This window comes from Cottoperca gobio, unplaced genomic scaffold (assembly GCF_900634415.1).
Source record: "Cottoperca gobio unplaced genomic scaffold, fCotGob3.1 fCotGob3_308arrow_ctg1, whole genome shotgun sequence".
Taxonomy (NCBI): domain Eukaryota; kingdom Metazoa; phylum Chordata; class Actinopteri; order Perciformes; family Bovichtidae; genus Cottoperca; species Cottoperca gobio.
In genome coordinates, this window is record NW_021166918.1 from 66,121 (window position 1) to 83,392 (window position 17,272).

At 45.7% G+C, this 17,272-nt stretch overlaps 1 protein-coding gene and 2 pseudogenes across 1 annotated transcript; 1 reads left to right on the plus strand and 2 right to left on the minus strand.

Moving 5' to 3' along the window:
- Nucleotides 1-2,207: 2,207 nt before the first annotated feature.
- On the plus strand, nt 2,208-6,263 carry tmem216 (transmembrane protein 216). Its single transcript, XM_029427280.1, is given in 7 exon segments — nt 2,208-2,287; nt 3,241-3,254; nt 3,353-3,446; nt 4,382-4,474; nt 5,590-5,601; nt 5,604-5,793; nt 5,915-6,263. Coding segments are annotated over 7 exon segments (429 nt in total). The 5' UTR covers nt 2,208-2,277; the 3' UTR covers nt 5,931-6,263.
- A 276-nt stretch (nt 6,264-6,539) lies between these two features.
- LOC115005457 (transmembrane emp24 domain-containing protein 9-like) lies at nt 6,540-13,451 on the minus strand (annotated as a pseudogene).
- A 975-nt stretch (nt 13,452-14,426) lies between these two features.
- On the minus strand, nt 14,427-17,038 carry LOC115005459 (tripartite motif-containing protein 16-like; annotated as a pseudogene).
- Nucleotides 17,039-17,272: the final 234 nt, after the last annotated feature.

A 17,272-nucleotide genomic window follows, 5' to 3' on the forward strand; every position in this document is an offset into this window, starting at 1 on the left:
ACGCCTCGGGATCCCCCAGTCGGAGCTGGAGGATGTGGCCCGGAGAAGGGAAGATTGGGGTTCCTTACTGGAGCTGCTGCCCCCGCGACCCGATCCCGGATAAGCGGTAGACGATGGATGGATGGATGGATATAAATAAACTTAAAATATGAATAAAGAAAGAAAATCGTGTGAGTAAAATCTAGGTGATAAAATAAGACGGATGTACAGTAATAGTAAAATATAAACGGTTGAAGTTAGAAAGTCTGAAAAAAGAAAGAAAGTGGACTTTAAATAATTTTGGAACTTGTGTAATTAACTTTCACAAGTTAGACCAGCGAGGTCAGCAGTTTATTATATATTATTATTATTTATAAACACAATGCAATTGTTAAAATGTCATTATGAACTATTTGCAAAGGGAAGCGCTGCACCAGGTGGGTTGTATATTTAAAATATAAAGTTGTGGAAGACACAAAGACTCACATTCTCAGAATGAAATGTGTCTGCTGATACTCGTGAGGCTGCATCCTTTACTGGGAACTAAAGGTATATATCCCTCTGTAACACTATCACTTATATCTGTTAGTGTTCCTCTTCACTCCACTGCACAGATTTACTTTAAAGTACATTTGAGATATTCCAGTCAACGTCTCTAAATTCAAAGGTCGTGTTGTATCTGCACACACAGGTGAAGTAAGAACAGTCAGGTATATTAACACCTTGCACTTCACCAGAAGGGTGTGCTTCATGACACATTACTCAGGACCTTCAACATGTGAAACACTTGTTTATAAACTCGTGTGTGTGTGTGTGTGTGTGTGTGTTTATCAGTTTATTAAATGGTGGTTTAATATAACTGCTCAGTGACTTCACATAACACTTAAATGTGTTGCTTAGCGTGTGTCCAGTCATTAGAAACGCACATAAGCGATAATGAGCAAACATTTAGGTACTTAAATGTACTGAGACTGCTGCTTTATTTGAGATGTAACACTGTGGGAACAATGAGGTGCAGTAGTTTGTGACTGGCTGCTCTGTATGCGTGTGTGTGTCTTTACTGAGCTGTAATTCAACACATCAGCAGTACAGATCCGTGTGTGTGAACTCAGTTAGCCGATTAGCTAACTATTAGCTCAAGTTGGTGAGCTAGTTAGCAGTTAGCATTAGCTGGTTGACTTCCTCTCACCGCCGCTGACACTCACCGATAATCATCGTCTCGTCCGGGATCTCCTCTATGAAACATTTCTTCTCCGTCTCTCCGATGTGAAAGTACAAGAGGAGACAACGTTGTAGAAAAACGTTCAGGAGTAAAACCGACAACACACACGACCGCATCCTGACAGACACCATCTTCTTCCTGCCGGGAGAGAGAGCAGAGAACTGCCACTGAGCATGCGCGGGCACAGCAATGCCACGTAAACCATCGCTCGAGTCTGGCCAATCAGCGCACCGTATGAGGAAGCTGGGTGTTGTAGTTCTTAACGCTTTGGGCCATGGAAGTACATGCAGTTCTATGGTCCAAAGCTTTAAGAACTACATCTCCAAATGTGTCAAATAAATGTTATTTATTTATTCATGTAGTAATGTAGAAATAAAAGCCTCACTTATCAAATGCATTTGCAGATTTCATTTGAAAATAAAGAAATATCCACAGAATAGAAAAAAAGTAAATTGCATTTATTCATTTACTTTATATTGAATTATTTCCCCAATTAAATAATAATACATATATTTGATTTCTTTATTTATTATAATGGCTGCTTTAGACCTCAATGTATTGTAAGCCCATATGGACTGGGCACTAATTGGTTCATCACGCTTAAATAACCAAATCAATCAAAAAACATTTAATACGTTTTGAAGGTGATGACATAGAAAATAAATATATTTTGTTTTTGAAGAGAGTCCAAGAAGAGATGGACTGACTCTAAACCAAGTTTTGGACCTTTCTTAATAACTGCATCAATATGGCACCGTGAGAAGAAAACTTTAGGTATGAGAAGGCAATAAAAACAAATTATTTGTTATTTATTTCATAATAGTATTTGAATTTGTATGACCTTGTTAGTATTACTTTGTTCTTCTCTTGTATTTTTTTTTAAACGTTGTCTATGTACCCCTGGTGTGAACAGTTTTGTGTGTATATATTAAATTACCTCATGGATGTGATATAAAGAAAACAGTAGTAGTACCACACGCAGCCTGTAGGGGGCAGTACATTAAAACCCGCTCCGGGTTGAACCACACACCAAAGAAGGGGCACTTCCTCCCAAGCTGTTTCCATGGCAATCAGACATGGCGCCGGGTAAGTCCCACACTCTTTGTGCACGAATAAAACATTGAGACATAACTATAATACTGTTTTATATGAAAGTATTAATACAGTATTATTATAAATAACTGACAGAAACAGCGGGAAAGAGAAAGCCCGTGTGTGAGGTCGTTAGCCGATGTTAGCTTATAATTCAGTAGCTTTAGTAGACTTCAGTAACTTTGCTAAGTTTCATGTATTTATTTTATCTTTACAGTCAAACGTGAGTTAAACCCGTTAGACGTCGGATTCATGTTCCTGTTCTTGTTCTGTTCTTGTTCATGTTCTTGTTTGTCGGTTCTTGTCTTGTTCTTGTTCATGTTCATGTTCATGTTCTTGTTCTTGTTCTTGTTCTTGTTCGGCACATGGAACTGTAACACGATACAAACAGCTGTACAAATACTAACGAAGCTAACGAAGCTAACGTATAATAGAGCTATGTACTTTTTAAAATCATTATTCACATCAGAGGGGAAAACCAAATAGACAAAATAATATTTATACTAATAAATAAACATTCATAAAAATATAATTCTATTAAGGGGAGATAAATAACAGAATGAGAACATATTGTTTGTTGTCTGCAGAATAGGAGTTGTATCCCTGCAGTACTCAGTTCAGAATGGTCTTAACGAATAAATATAAAGAACATATATATATATATATATAATAATGCCCTTCTGAGTTTTGTGTCTATATTTCCAGAACATTTCGATTAATTGTGCAGCTCTACTTGTACTCAAATGTGAACTTCTACTGCACCAACATGTCAGATTGTCATTTTTACTCGCCCTGCACATTTTATTAATTTGTCATGTTTGTTACTTTTGCATATAAATGAAACTTGCAGATAAGAGAATTGGTAATATGGAACGTTTGTTTAGTAAATATGATAAACAAAACATCAGAAAAGCTACTCATGTTCTGTCTCCTCGTCTTCTCTGCAGGGAGCCAACCAATCGTATCCTTCACATGAAAATGATGCCCACACACTCTGCGTGCGTGTGTGTGTGTGCGTGAGTATGTGTGGTATGTTGTCCTTGACTCAGTCTCCCTCAGCTTTCGTCCACTCCTCTGCAGGTCCTCTTCTACCTGAACATCTGGTACTTTGCTGCCTTCTACCTGGCAGAGATCCTGATGTTCATCTATAAAGGTGTGTCAGCAGCTGTAACACCTTCACACGTCTGTCAAAAGCAAACAAAACGTTCTGCTGAGTTCATTGTGGAGTCGGTGTGGGGACCTGCTGGGCCAACACGTATATTACATATTACATCTGTCTGGGAAGATTGAATGCAAAGATCTCATGAAGTCCAAATAAGAAACACACATATTGTTCAATAAAAGTAATTCCAAGTGACCACCTTTAAGTATGCGTTCATGGTGGTCATGTGACATGTGGTGAGGCTTCGATTCATCTTATATATACATATATCATATCATAACTGTCTCTCTGCTTCAAGACAAATCACAACATATCAAAACATTAATTCTAACATTTGCAAACATCCAGTGTTTCCCCAGAGATGTATTGCTTCTTTTTTATTCACATGCAACTTTATGCAACTTAACAGCAGTAGGACCCCTACTGCTGTAGGGTCACCCCTACAGCAGACCAGGGGTTTGGACACCCCTGGTCTGCTGAATCCGTCTTCAGATTCTATATGTGATTAATAGTGTTCAGATTATTAGTTGAATTAGACGAAATATCTTATTTTCTTTCCCATTGTGCATTTAAGTCCTGCACACTCGGCTGCTTCTTCATCTCATTCACCCGTCACCCAAAACATTTCCTCTTCCTCTCATCACAGTCTCCGTCAGTTTCTGGAACACTGATAAACAACAACATTAAGTTTTAAGCATGAGGAAGCATTTCAGTTTTTATTAAGTAAAGTGGATCAACAATTGGTCCGAGATAAAGTGCACACAGAGTACGTTCATATAAAGTTCAGACACAGTGAAGCCTCAGGCAGGTCCAAGAACTTCATTTAAAAAACATCTTTCTGCTTTGCTGAATGACAGATTTCCAAACGCACAGGACTTCCTGCGTCTTTCCCTCACGTTTAACATAAACTTGTGTCTTGCGTGCAGGGATGTTACTGCCCTACCCGTCAGATAATCTGGTTCTGGATGTGGTGCTGCTGCTGCTCTTCCTCGGTCTGGAGACTCTCCGGATCTTTTACGGTGAGCGGCACACACTGCACCTGAACGCACATTATCATCACACATCATGAGGATTCTTTCTCCTCTCTGCTGCCACCATGTGGACAAACACTGCAGGTCATTTTAAATTGTCCAGAAAGTAAGCCGCAGCGTCTGAACTCACTCAGCACATTTTGTTTTTACTAAACACTTAATTAACTTTAATTTAACTTAATTATTCAGCTGAACCTCACCGGCACGGAGTCCCAGGACTTTATGAAGGACTGATGACCTCAGGCAGCGAAATGTTCAATACGTTTTCAGATTTATCTGCTCTGCAGATGTTTTCAGGTGTTAATGGAGTTTCCACACCCGAGTGTTTCACATGAAGCCCGGAGCGAATCGTTGACAGTCGGTCGGTTTAGGAACCAAACAACCGAACTGAAAACGATCCGACCCAAATATGAACCAAGAAACAGAGCGACGCTTATAGAGGACGTCATTTCATTCACTAGGTTGAACTCAAATTTACAATTCTTTTCATTTTCCATTTCAGTAAATTCAACCTTACACATGATTTAAGTGATTGTTTACAAGTTAACGGATTCAAATCCAGAATCTGTGACGATACCTCGTTGCTCAGCTGCTCTTTGCAGTTGCTGTTACTTCTGAGAGCAGGAAGATATTCTGGTCCAATAAAAGATCATCTTTAAATAAAGCTCGACATGGTGTGTGCAATGTCCTGAATTCATCTTTCAAACGTCTTACAGATGCTAAAGTAATTGGTCAAATCTATTTTATAAATCACTTCCCGACTGATGTTTTAGAGCGGCTTACCGTCTGCTCGCTAGAGACGACACGGAAAGTGCAAGTTCAATAAAAGCTTAGCTGTGAAAGCGAGATTCCGCAGCTCGGCTGAAGTACCCGGCGACGTCTACGAGCACGGTGCATTATTTGCATATTGATATTGATATTGAGTTTTTGCTCATGGCTCCGAGTCTGGCGGTGTGAAAAGCATCCTAACGATGGCGCCTTGTTGCGGACAGACTGCATCAGATTTGGGGACGTACTCTTCCAGCTTCCTTATAGAAAAGATTGTCGTGGCTTCTTGTGGAAGGAAACGAGCGCTGACCTCAGTGTGCGTTATGGTTGTTCAGGTTGGAAGGGGAAACCTGTCGCGAGCGCTCTCTGGCGTCGTGTGCGGCGCTCTTCATCCTGTTCCCCTGCGCGGCGCTGGCTGTTTACTACCTGCTGCTGCAGACCTTCGTCCTGCGGCTGGAGTTCATCCTCTGCGCTGTCCTGCTCGGCTTCTACGCCCTCGAGTTCCTGCTCGGACTCCTCTCCTTATCCTCGTTCTCCAGGTGACCAAGTCCTGACCATCTCACGTTGGGGGGGGGGGGGATTATCAGAAAATCTTTGATTATGCTTCTGGAAATATTCATAGAGTTCATACTTTGTCCCTTTTTCCTTTGGTCCTTGCAGGTCCAAAGTTTACTGAAGACAGAAGTTTCACTTCACCTGAAACAAGAGAGATGTTAAATAACTTCAGATGCCACGCTGTAAATAAAACATTGTGTATTTTCCTATTAAATGTAAATCTGTTACAATATTTTCTTCTATAAATGTACCAACTCTGAGATCAAGAGATTTATTTTTTACAATGAAGTTATGTAAATAAAATTCTTCTTCAATGATCGCATCAGAAATGTGATGTAAACATGCAGAGAGGATTTAGAGAGTAGAAAATAAATGTAATTAAACAAGTGTTGTTTGTAATAAATGTTACTTAAAATGTTTTCTGTATTATTTACAAATGAACCCTGGATATTTATAATTGAAGCTTTTATTTCTACACTTATTATAACGGCAGCTTAGTTCACTTATCTCTGTCCAGGTCGTATTCATTTAAATAATTATATCAGAGAAGTTAATGTTCTGTAAAGCACTGAAAGAATGTCATATAATAATACATTATTTAATGTTTACCGTTACATGTTCATAATTGGACTTAAAAAGTATTAAATGTAACTCTGTGCACCCGAAAGTAGAAGTCAGTGAAACCTGATTATTATCGACGTACACGAGTCAAAAGGAAGGAACGCAGATCTTAGCAGGACCTGGTGTTCCACATGATGGTGAACACCACGTACAGCGAGCGCACGACGGGCCACCAGAAGATCCACATGTTGATGCTGTGGCTGAGCTGACGGAAGTCTTTCTCCCTCAACTGTGAATCAAACACACACACTCTTTGAACATCGTATGTAGTATGTCTCGTGGACATACTGTCATACTGCCGCAGCCCTTTGATTACAAAGTGCTTTACATAAACTAAATATTAAACGATTACAAATGGCAATTACACAGATGAATATAATATAATTATTCACTCACACACACACACACACACACACACACACAACACACACACACACACACACACACACACACCCTGTGGTAGTCCTGTACTCTCTGGATCTGCAGGACCTGCTCCGTCAGCTGTCGGACTCTCAGCTTGCAGCTCCGTCAGTCTTTCTTGGCAGCGACCTCGGCGTAGTTGTTTGTGCGTTCGGCCACTCTGATGTCCAGGTGAAACCGCCTGCAGGAGGAACATTTACCTTTGAGCTGCAGAGCTTTGCAACGGGACATTTATTTAATAACTGCGTTAAAGACAAAAACAAAAGCAATAAATGTTTCTTCTCCACCAACAAGCCTCAGCAGGCAGGGGGCGCTGTGAGGAGTTGGACTTGCAGGCAGATTTGGAATCCACCCGGTTTCTGTGATGTGAAGTTGAAGCTTCCCTCTGAGCCGTGAGACCGAGACAAAACCAGCTGGAAGACAGAGAGAGAGACGCTGAGAGGACGGCAGGTGGACAGAGACGTGGTGAGAGGACGGCAGGTGGACAGAGACGTTTGAGAGGGACGCTGATAGAGACGGCAGGTTGGACAGAGACGTTGAGAGGACGGCAGGTGGACAGAGACGTTGAGAGGACGGCAGGTGGACAGGACGTTGAGAGGACGGCAGGTGGCAGAGAGACGCTGAGAGGACGGCAGGTGGACAGAGAGACGCTGAGAGGACGGCAGGTTGGACCGAGAGACCGCTGAGAGGACGGCAGGTGGACAGAGACGTTTGAGAGGACGGCAGGTGGACAGAGAGACGCTGAGAGGACGGCAGAGGTGGACAGAGAGACGTTGAGAGGACGGCAGGTGGACAGAGAGACGCTGAGAGACGGCAGGTGGACAGAGGAGACGCTGAGAGGAACGGCAGGTGGACAGAGAGACGCTGAGAGGACGGCAGGTGGACAGAGAGACGCTGAGAGGACGGCAGGTGGACAGAGAGACCGTTGAGAGGACGGCAGGTGGACATAGAGACGCTGAGAGGACGGCCGGTGGACAAGAGACGCTGAGAGGACGGCAGGTGGACAGAGCGACGCTGTGAGAGGACGGCAGGTGGACCAGAGACGTTGAGAGGACGGCAGGTGGACAGAGACGTTGAGAGGACGGCAGGTGGACAGAGACGCTGAGAGGACGGCAGGTGGACAGAGACGTTGAGAGGACGGCAGGTGGACAGAGAGACGCTGAGAGGACGGCAGGTGGACAGAGACGTTGAGAGGGACGCTGAGAGGACGGCAGGTGGACAGAGACGTTGAGAGGACGGCAGGTGGACAGAGACGTTGAGAGGACGGAGGTGGACAGAGACGTTGAGAGGACGGCAGGTGGACAGAGAGGACGCTGAGAGGACGGCAGGTGGACAGAGAGGACGCTGAGAGGACGGCAGGTGGACAGAGACGTTGAGAGGACGGCAGGTGGACAGAGAGACGCTGAGGAGGACGGCAGGTGGACAGAGACGCTGAGAGGACGGCAGGTGGACAGAGACGTTGAGAGGACGGCAGGTGGACAGAGAGACGCTGAGAGGACGGCAGGTGGACAGAGAGACGCTGAGAGGACGGCAGGTGGACAAGAGAGACGCTGAGAGGACGGCAGGTGGACAGAGACCGTTGAGAGGACGGCAGGTGGACAGAGAGACGTTGAGAGGACGGCAGGTGGACCAGAGAGACACTGAGAGGACGGCAGGTGGACAGAGAGACGCTGGAGAGGACGGCAGGTGGACAGAGAGACGCTGAGAGGACGGCAGGTGGGACAGAGAGACGCTGAGAAGAACGGCAGGTGGACAGAGAGAACGTTGATGAGGACGGCAGGTGGACAGAGAGACGCTGAGAGGACGGCAGGTGGACAGAGAGACGCTGAGAGGACGGCAGGTGGACAGAGACGTTGAGAGGAGCGGCAGGTGGACAGAGACGTTGAGAGGACGGCAGGTGGACAGAGACGCTGAGAGGACGGCAGGTGGACAGAGACGTTGAGAGGACGGCAGGTGGACAGAGAGAGCTGAGAGGACGGCAGGTGGACAGAGACGCTGAGTAGGACGGCAGGGGGACAGAGCGCTGAGAGGACGCAGGTGGACAGAGACGTTGAGAGGACGGCAGGTGGACAGAGAGACGCTGAGAGGACGGCAGGTGGACAGAGACGTTGAGAGGACGGCAGGTGGGACAGAGAACGCTGAGAGGACGGCAGGTGGAACGAGACGTTGAGAGGACGGCAGGTGGGACAGAGAGACGCTGAGGAAGGACGGCAGGTGGACAGCAGAGACGCTGAGAGGACGGCAGGTGGACAGAGAGACGCTGAGAGGACGGCAGGTGGACAGAGACGCTGAGAGGAACGGCAGGTGGACAGAGACGTTGAGAGGGACGTTGAGAGGAGGGCAGGTGGACAGAGAACGTTGAGAGGGACGGCAGGGTGGACAGAGACGCTGAGAGGACGGCAGGTGGACAGAGACGCTGATGAGGACGGCAGGTGGACAGAGAGACGCGAGAGGACGGCAGTGGAAGCGAGACGCTGAGAGGACGGCGGTGGACAGAGAGACGCTGCAGAGGTACGGCAGGTGGACAGAGACGCTGAGAGGACGGCAGGTGACAGAGACGCTAGGGAAGGCAGGTGGAAAGAGACGTTGAGAGGAAGGCAGGTGGACAGAGACGTTGAGAGATGGCAGTGGACAGAGACGCTGAGAGGACGGCAGGTGGACAGAGACGCTGAGCAGGACGGCAGGTGGACAGAGACGCTGAGAGGGACGGCAGGTGGACAGAGAGACGCTGAGAGGACGGCAGGTGGACAGAGAGACTTGAGAGGACAGCAGGTGGACAGAGACGTTGAGAGGACGGCAGGTGGACAGGAGACGCTGGAGAGGACGGCAGGTGGACAGAGAGACGCTGAGAGGACGGCAGGGTGGACAGAGAGACGCTGAGAGAGGAACGGCAGGTGGACAGAGAGACGTGAGGTGGACGGCAGGTGACAGAGAGACGCTGAACGGCAGGTGGACAGAGAAGACGTCTGAGAAGACGGCAGGAGGTGACAGAGAGACGCTTGAGAGGACGGAAGGTGGACAGAGAGACGCTGAGAGGACGGCAGGTGGGACAGAGAGACGCTGAGTGGAGGACGGCAGGTGGACCAGAGAGACGTTGAGAGGACGGCCAGGTGGACAGAGAGACGATGAGTGGAGGACGGCAGGTGGACAGAGGTTGAGAGGACGGCAGGTGGACAGAGACGCTTGAGAGGACGGCAGGTGACAGAGACGCTTGAGAGGACGGCAGGTGGACAGAGACGTAGATCCCGGAGGACGGCAGGTGGACAGGAGACGATTGAGAGGACAGGCAGGTGGACAGATACGTGAGGAGGACGGCAGGTGGACAGAGACCGCTGAGAGGACGGCAGGTGGACAGGAGAGACGCTTGAGAGGACGGCAGGTGGACAGAGAGACGCTTGAGAGGACGGGCAGGTGGACAAAGACGTGAGAGGACGGCAGGTGGACAGAGAGCGCTGAGAGGACGGCAGGTGGACAGAGAGACGCTGAGAGGACGGCAGGTGGACAGAGAGACGGCTGAGAGGACGGCAGGTGGACAGAGAGACGCTGAGAGGACGGCAGGTGGACAGAGACTCTGAGAGGACGGCCTGCCGCGTGACAGGGACGTTGAGAGGACGGCAGGGGGACAGAGACGTTGAGAGGACGGCAGGTGGACAGAGACGCTGAGAGGACGTGCAGTGGACAGAGAGACGTTGAGGAGGACGGCAGTGGACCAGAAGACGCTAGAGGACGGCAGGTGGACAGAGACGTTGAGAGGACGCAGGTGACAGAGACGTTGAGAGGACGGCAGGTGGACAGAGACGTGGGAGGACGGCAGGTGGACAGAGGACGCTGAGAGGACGGCAGGTGGACAGAGACGTTGAGAGGACGGCAGGTGGGACAGAGACGTTGAGAGGACGGCAGGTGGGACAGAGACGCTGAGAGGACGGCAGGTGGACAGAGACGTTGAGAGGACGGCAGGTGGACAGAGAGACGCTGAGAGGACGGCAGGTTGGACAGAGAGACGCTGAGAGGACGGCAGGTGGACAGAGAGACGCTGATGAGGACGGCAGGTGGACAGAGACGCTGAGAGGACGGCAGGTGGACAGAGACGTTGAGGTGAGAGGGACGTTGAGAGGAGGGCAGGTGGACAGAGACGTTGAGAGGACGGCAGGTGGACAGAGACGCTGAGAGGACGGCAGGTGGACAGAGAGACGCTGAGAGGACGGCAGGTGGACAGAGAGACGCTCAGAGGACGGCAGGTGGACAGAGACGCTGAGAGGACGGCAGGTGGACAGAGACGTTGAGAGGATGGCAGGTGGACAGAGACGTTGAGAGGACGGCAGGTGGACAGAGACGCTGAGAGGACGGCAGGTGGACAGAGACGCTGAGAGGACGGCAGGTGGACAGAACGCTGAGAGGACGGAGGTGGACAGAGAGACGCTGAGAGGACGGCAGGTGGACAGAGACGTTGAGGGACAGCAGGTGGACAGAGAGACGTTGAGAGGACGGCAGGTGGACAGAGAGACGTTGAGAGGACGGCAGGGTGGACAGAGAGACGTTGAGAGGACGGCAGTGGACAGAGAGACCGCTGAGAGGACGGCAGGTGGACAGAGAGACGTTGAGAGGACAGCAGGTGGACAGAGAGACGTTGAGAGGACGGCAGGTGGACAGAGAGACGCTGAGAGGACGGCAGGTGGACAGAGAGACGCTGAGAGGACGGCAGGTGGACAGAGAGACGCTGAGAGGACGGCAGGTGGACAGAGACACCTGGTTCCTCATCTGAAGTCTAAAGTAACGGATATCTTTATTTCACACAAAGCCTGAACATACTGTTTACGTGTCCAAACCAGGGTTATTAACTGAAACTAAAATAAGCAGTGAAAATATTATTAAGATATAACTAAATAAAGCAATATCCTTTGAGGAACATTATATTGTCTGGTAAAAAAGAAATGTATCAGACTTCACGCTCCAGGAGATGAATCCCTGTTTGTCACATGCAGTCGAGTCTTGTAGAATTAAATAACATGATTTAAACATTGTAAATGTTAAGCTCTTAGCTCTTAGGTCGGATGATCACAGCCAACATCTGTGGGAAACTCGGACGCTGTTTATTTGAATAACTTGTAAGTGTTCAGGTGTAAAAACACTCCAGTTTAGTGTGGAGGAGGAGACAACATGTTTTATTTAACCGGCTACCATCCAGGACAACCTCATCATCAGGATCTTTGACCTCAACATATAAAGCGGACCGTCCTGAGAGGCCGGCAGGTACTCGTCTCTCCGTTTCATCGTACAGCTCAGTCCGGTAGTTACCTGCAGAGAAACCAGGTCCACCAGGGCTGCAAGTCTGGGAATATCTGGATTTAATATATGGATTTTGATCCTGAAATAATTTCCCAAGTTATAAAACTGAAATTGTGCAAAGTCTCCAAAAACCATGAGCTTAACTTCCCTCGGTAAATATTAAAATATTAGTGAACATTAGTTAGAATTAACCAACATATTCAATCCATCACAAACACTGATCAAAATAGGTGTCTTTAAATGTCTTGTTCTGTCAAAGATTATCACTTTAATGATATAAAAACTTATAAAAGTTACCAACAATTAATCATTTATCCAAATATTTTGAATTTAACTTTTCTGCTGATCGACTAATCGTTGCAGCAATTATTATAATTATTAATGCATTTATGTTTTCATCACTTTAAATGTGGCCACTGAAGTTATTTTACTTTAGATTCACATATTATAATACATCATTAGTTGAGTTATATGTTGTATGAATCATGTAAATCTGCAAAGAAATATAAATATACACAAATGTACCCTGAATGGATTATGCTTGTGAAACGCAATGTTTATTTACTTTTAGGCCTCATATTGATTTAAATAGAAATAACTAAATGTTACTCTCAGAATACTTTATTGGTCAATGAGTTGCTTTAGTTTCAGTTTCCCCCTTTAAATCAAATAAAATCAAAAGTATTTATTATTTGTATCAGTGTGCGTTACAGACTTTTACTTTGACATAATCTTATTAAGTTCATTATTTTACATTATGTTGGCTTTGGGTGTCCTTATGAGTGTGTCCCTTGTTGTTAGTACGTGGATTGTTTTGTATCATTTAAGTGTTTAATTTGTTGTTATAATAATCATTTAAGTGTTTAATTGCATGTCTTGCATGTTGTGTGACTGAAGAACCCCTGTTCTGTGTCCCCTGCCAAAGAGACTTATGACAGGTTACATCATGTAAATTAAACATTATAAACTTTGTGTTAAAGCTTTAAATCACTATGGTTATAATTAATTGGACCGTAACTCTCATTTGAAAACGGAAAATAACTTTAAACTGTTGTACTTTTAGCTTTATGAGGAACTTCCTCATAACAAGTTGTTCAGCTGTTAGCATGTTAGCTAAAAGTAAACTTAGCTAGTGAACGTTAGTAGGGGCCGGGTTCCCGGTATAAACTCCCGGTTTCCCGGTATAAACTCACACATGAGCCCCGTGTCGTCCGGCATCTCCTCTATGAAGCAGTTCTTCCCGGTGGTCTCCGATGTGAAAGAACAAAGAAGAGACGAAACCGAAGAAACCGTTCAGAAGTAAAACTGTCAACATCTCGACGGGCCGCCATGTTTGAACTGCTATTGAGCACTTTAAAAAACTTTATTTAAAACTGTCAACATCTCGACGGCCGCCATGTTTGAACTGCTATTGAGCACTTTAAAAAACTTTATTTAAAACTGTCACATCTCGATGGCCGCCATGTTGAACTGCTATTGAGCACTTTAAAAAACTTTATTTAAAACTGTCAACATCTCGATGGCCGCCATGTTTGAACTGCTATTGAGCACTTTAAAAAACTTTATTTAAAACTGTCAACATCTCGATGGCCGCCATGTTTGAACTGCTATTGAGCACTTTAAAAACTTTATTTAAAAACTGTCAACATACACAATGTCAAGATAAAACCTCAGCATCTCTCGCATACAGATGAAGATGAGAAACAATACGAACACAGAACAATACGACAGAAATTAAACAAATCCAACGTAAAATAAATAATTAAAGTAGAAATAGACGCATTTATGACAATAAATTCAGAACACAATGTTCCTAAGATAATACTATATTAATACTCTAAATGCACTCAAAAAACTAACAATTTAATTTGATTAAAATACTTTATTATGTGTTATTTTTGTCAGTCAATTCCAATGGATGGATAATTTAAATGAAAAACCACCTTATAGTAAAATGACAATAAATAGTCTTTTTTCAACAAAGACATTAATTTAGTCCTTTTATAGTAATTCATCAAGGAATAAAGTGCGCACAGTTATAGAGCAGACTGAGTTTAAAATAGCTTCGATAGAAATGGAGGTATTGTTAAATAATGTTCGACAAAGTAAAAGCATCTAAGAGCAGCAAGTAAACCACCCAGAAGGTTTTATAGTCTAACCTGAGATTAATAGTGCTTCTATAATAATCACATCATTAGAGTAACTCTAAATATATAATTATACACATTTTATTTTATATAGTCATGCATTTATTTATGTTCTTTGTGATATTTCAGCAGGAAAAAGTTTCTCAGTTATTGTCTCCGTCAGCTTTGTTTGTACCCTGGAATGAAGACAAGAAGAAAAGAACTTGATGTTTGTTTATTCATCATGTGAAGCTGCACTTTGTGTTCTCACATCAGTAAAGTTCAATGACTTCATGTACACGTTTCACTTTGAGCACAATGTCAGCATGTGAAAGACAAGAATGAATCCTCTGCTGATGGATTATGATCAGGATAAGTACACTTCTATAAGCCCTCAGAAACAACAACATATAGACGTCTTTTACAAATGTACTCAGAGAGAAGTAAAATATCTAGAATAAGACCCAACACAATACATCAACACAAGTTAGTGGACATGTTGATGCAGAGGACAGCAACAATGATGAGCAGTGAGAGCCTCCATGGCTCCACAGACAGAGGGAAGCAAGCTCCACCCAAACAAAGTCCCACATTACACAACCACTGATGACGTCAAGCAACCGCCCACAATGTTTGAGTGACAGCTGAACAAACGCCACAACAATCAGCCGTCGGCACAAACACGGGAGACGAAATACGTTTTCAGAGTTTTAAACACAGAGCTGAAGCCGCTTCCCTTAAATCACACGTTCACATTCATTTTAAAGGAAGAAGTCTTTTTAGTCTTAACATGTTTAATACAAACCCCACCCAGGGATGAGGGTCATGTTCAACTTCACTGTTAACATCACAAGAACATTGGTGTTTCAAAGTAAATGTGATCTGTGATCAACATTCACAGGAAACTATCTGCTCACACTTCATCCTGGTGTCAACACAAACCTCCTGCACTTATATTGTGATTATTATTCAGGTTCATTGTACAGCTGATCATCTGGAATATAATATGAAACATAGAACATGTCAACTTAGTGCCGGGGGGGTTAGTTTACTCACTGAGAGAAGAAGACTCCCTGGAAGGAGAACCAGAGATTACTTCTGTCTACTTGAGTTTACAGAACTCAGCAGTGATCCAGTAGATAATATAAACCGAACTCCAGCGTAGAGCGGCTGAGAGAATGTGTGGTGGACTCTGTGCAGGAGAGTCATGGTGTCAGAGACGCTGTAGAAGGACAGAACACCTGCTCTGTGATCCAGGTACACTCCGGAGTCTGGAGGACGCAGACCTGAGACGGGAGTGTGGACTTTGTTGTGGATAAATGTATAACTGTTATTGTCACAATATAACATCCAGGATTTATCATTCCATCCAAATTCACATTCACCCCCCCCTGCTCTGCTGATGTTCTTGTATGCGACTGCTACACAAACTCCTCCCCCGCTCCGCTCCACCTCCCCAGTAACTACGTCCAGTCAGACTCTCTCTACTCAGCACCTGAACACGTCCAGTGAATCTGTCTGTGTGATGAGAATAAGACTGTTGTTGACTCATGAATGTTGCTTTTCTGCCCCCCTCAGATAATAACAGCTGTGTGTTTGCTGTGTTTGGATCCAGTGTGATGTCACGTGAATACTTTAAGAATCCAGCTCTGGTCTTGGGCTCTGCTGACAGTAAAACATCCACTTCAGTCCCAGTCTGTGAGATGTTTGTCCACTTCTCTCTCAGAACGTCCTGGAGTTCATCTGTGACTTGTGACACAGCCGCTGTCACTTCCTCAAAGTATCTGAGAGGGATGTTGATGCTGGAGGAGAGTGTAGACTCACTGAAGTGGGGACAGTGAGGGGTAGTTGTGTAGAAAACAGGTTGTGGTCCTCTGTGTGTGCGAGCCTGCTTCAGATCAGCGGTTCTTTCCTCTTCAGCTCAGTGATCTCCTGCTCCCAGCTTCTCCTGAAGCTCTTTGACTCGACTCACTTCACTTTCCTGCTGCGATCTGAGCTGCTGCTTCACATCAGAGCTTCTTTTCTGCATGAGACGGATCAGCTGAGTGAACATCTTCTCACTGTCCTCCACTGCTCTGTCAGCAGAGCGATTGATGACCTTCACCTTCTGCTGAAGCAGCTTCACATCTTTCTCTCCGTCCTGGATTCTCTGCTGGATGTTTAGTCGACTCCCCTCGAGCTCTCTCTGCCTCTCAGTCCTTTCTGCTGCAGCTGAGACTGTGTCGTGGCCTTTATGTTCCTCCACAGAGCAGAGATAACAGATACACTGCTGATCAGTACGGCAGAACATCTTCATCACCTCATCGTGACGAGAGCACATGTTCTCCTGGAGCTTCTGGGAGGGCTCCACCAGCTTGTGTTTCTTTAATGGAGCCACATCATAATGAGGCTGGAGGTGTTTCTCACAGTAAGAGGCCACACACTGCACACAGGACTTGAAGGCTTTCAGTTTTTTCCCAGTGCAGACATCACATCCCACATCTTCAGGTCCAGCATAGCAGTGATCAGCAGGAGCAGCTTGGAGTCCAGTGTTCTTCAGCTCCTCCACTAACTCTGCTAACATGGTGCTCTTCAGCAGGACAGGCCTCGGTGTGAAGGTCTGCCTGCACTGAGGGCAGCTGTAGATATACTTCTGGTCCTCTCCATCCCAGAAGCGTTTAATACAGTTCTTGCAGTAGCTGTGTCCACAGGGAGTCGTCACCGGATCCTTCAGTAGATCCAGACAGATGGAACAGCTGATTTTTTCTGGGTCCAGCCGATATGCTTGCTGCGCCATTTCAGCTCTCAGTGATCGTGTCAAATAGTTTCACTTTCTCTGAACAACAGGTCTCTGCTCCGTCTGCTCCTGTTCACTGGCTGCACTGAATCAGCTGTTTACCTTTATACCTGAAGCTTTGTGAAGGGAGGGACAGATCTCTGCTGCTCGCTGTGTTGGAGAGCAGGAAGAAGAGCAAACAGGGAATACTGCATTCCACACAGAGCGAGTACTTCTCATGTGACACAAAGTATC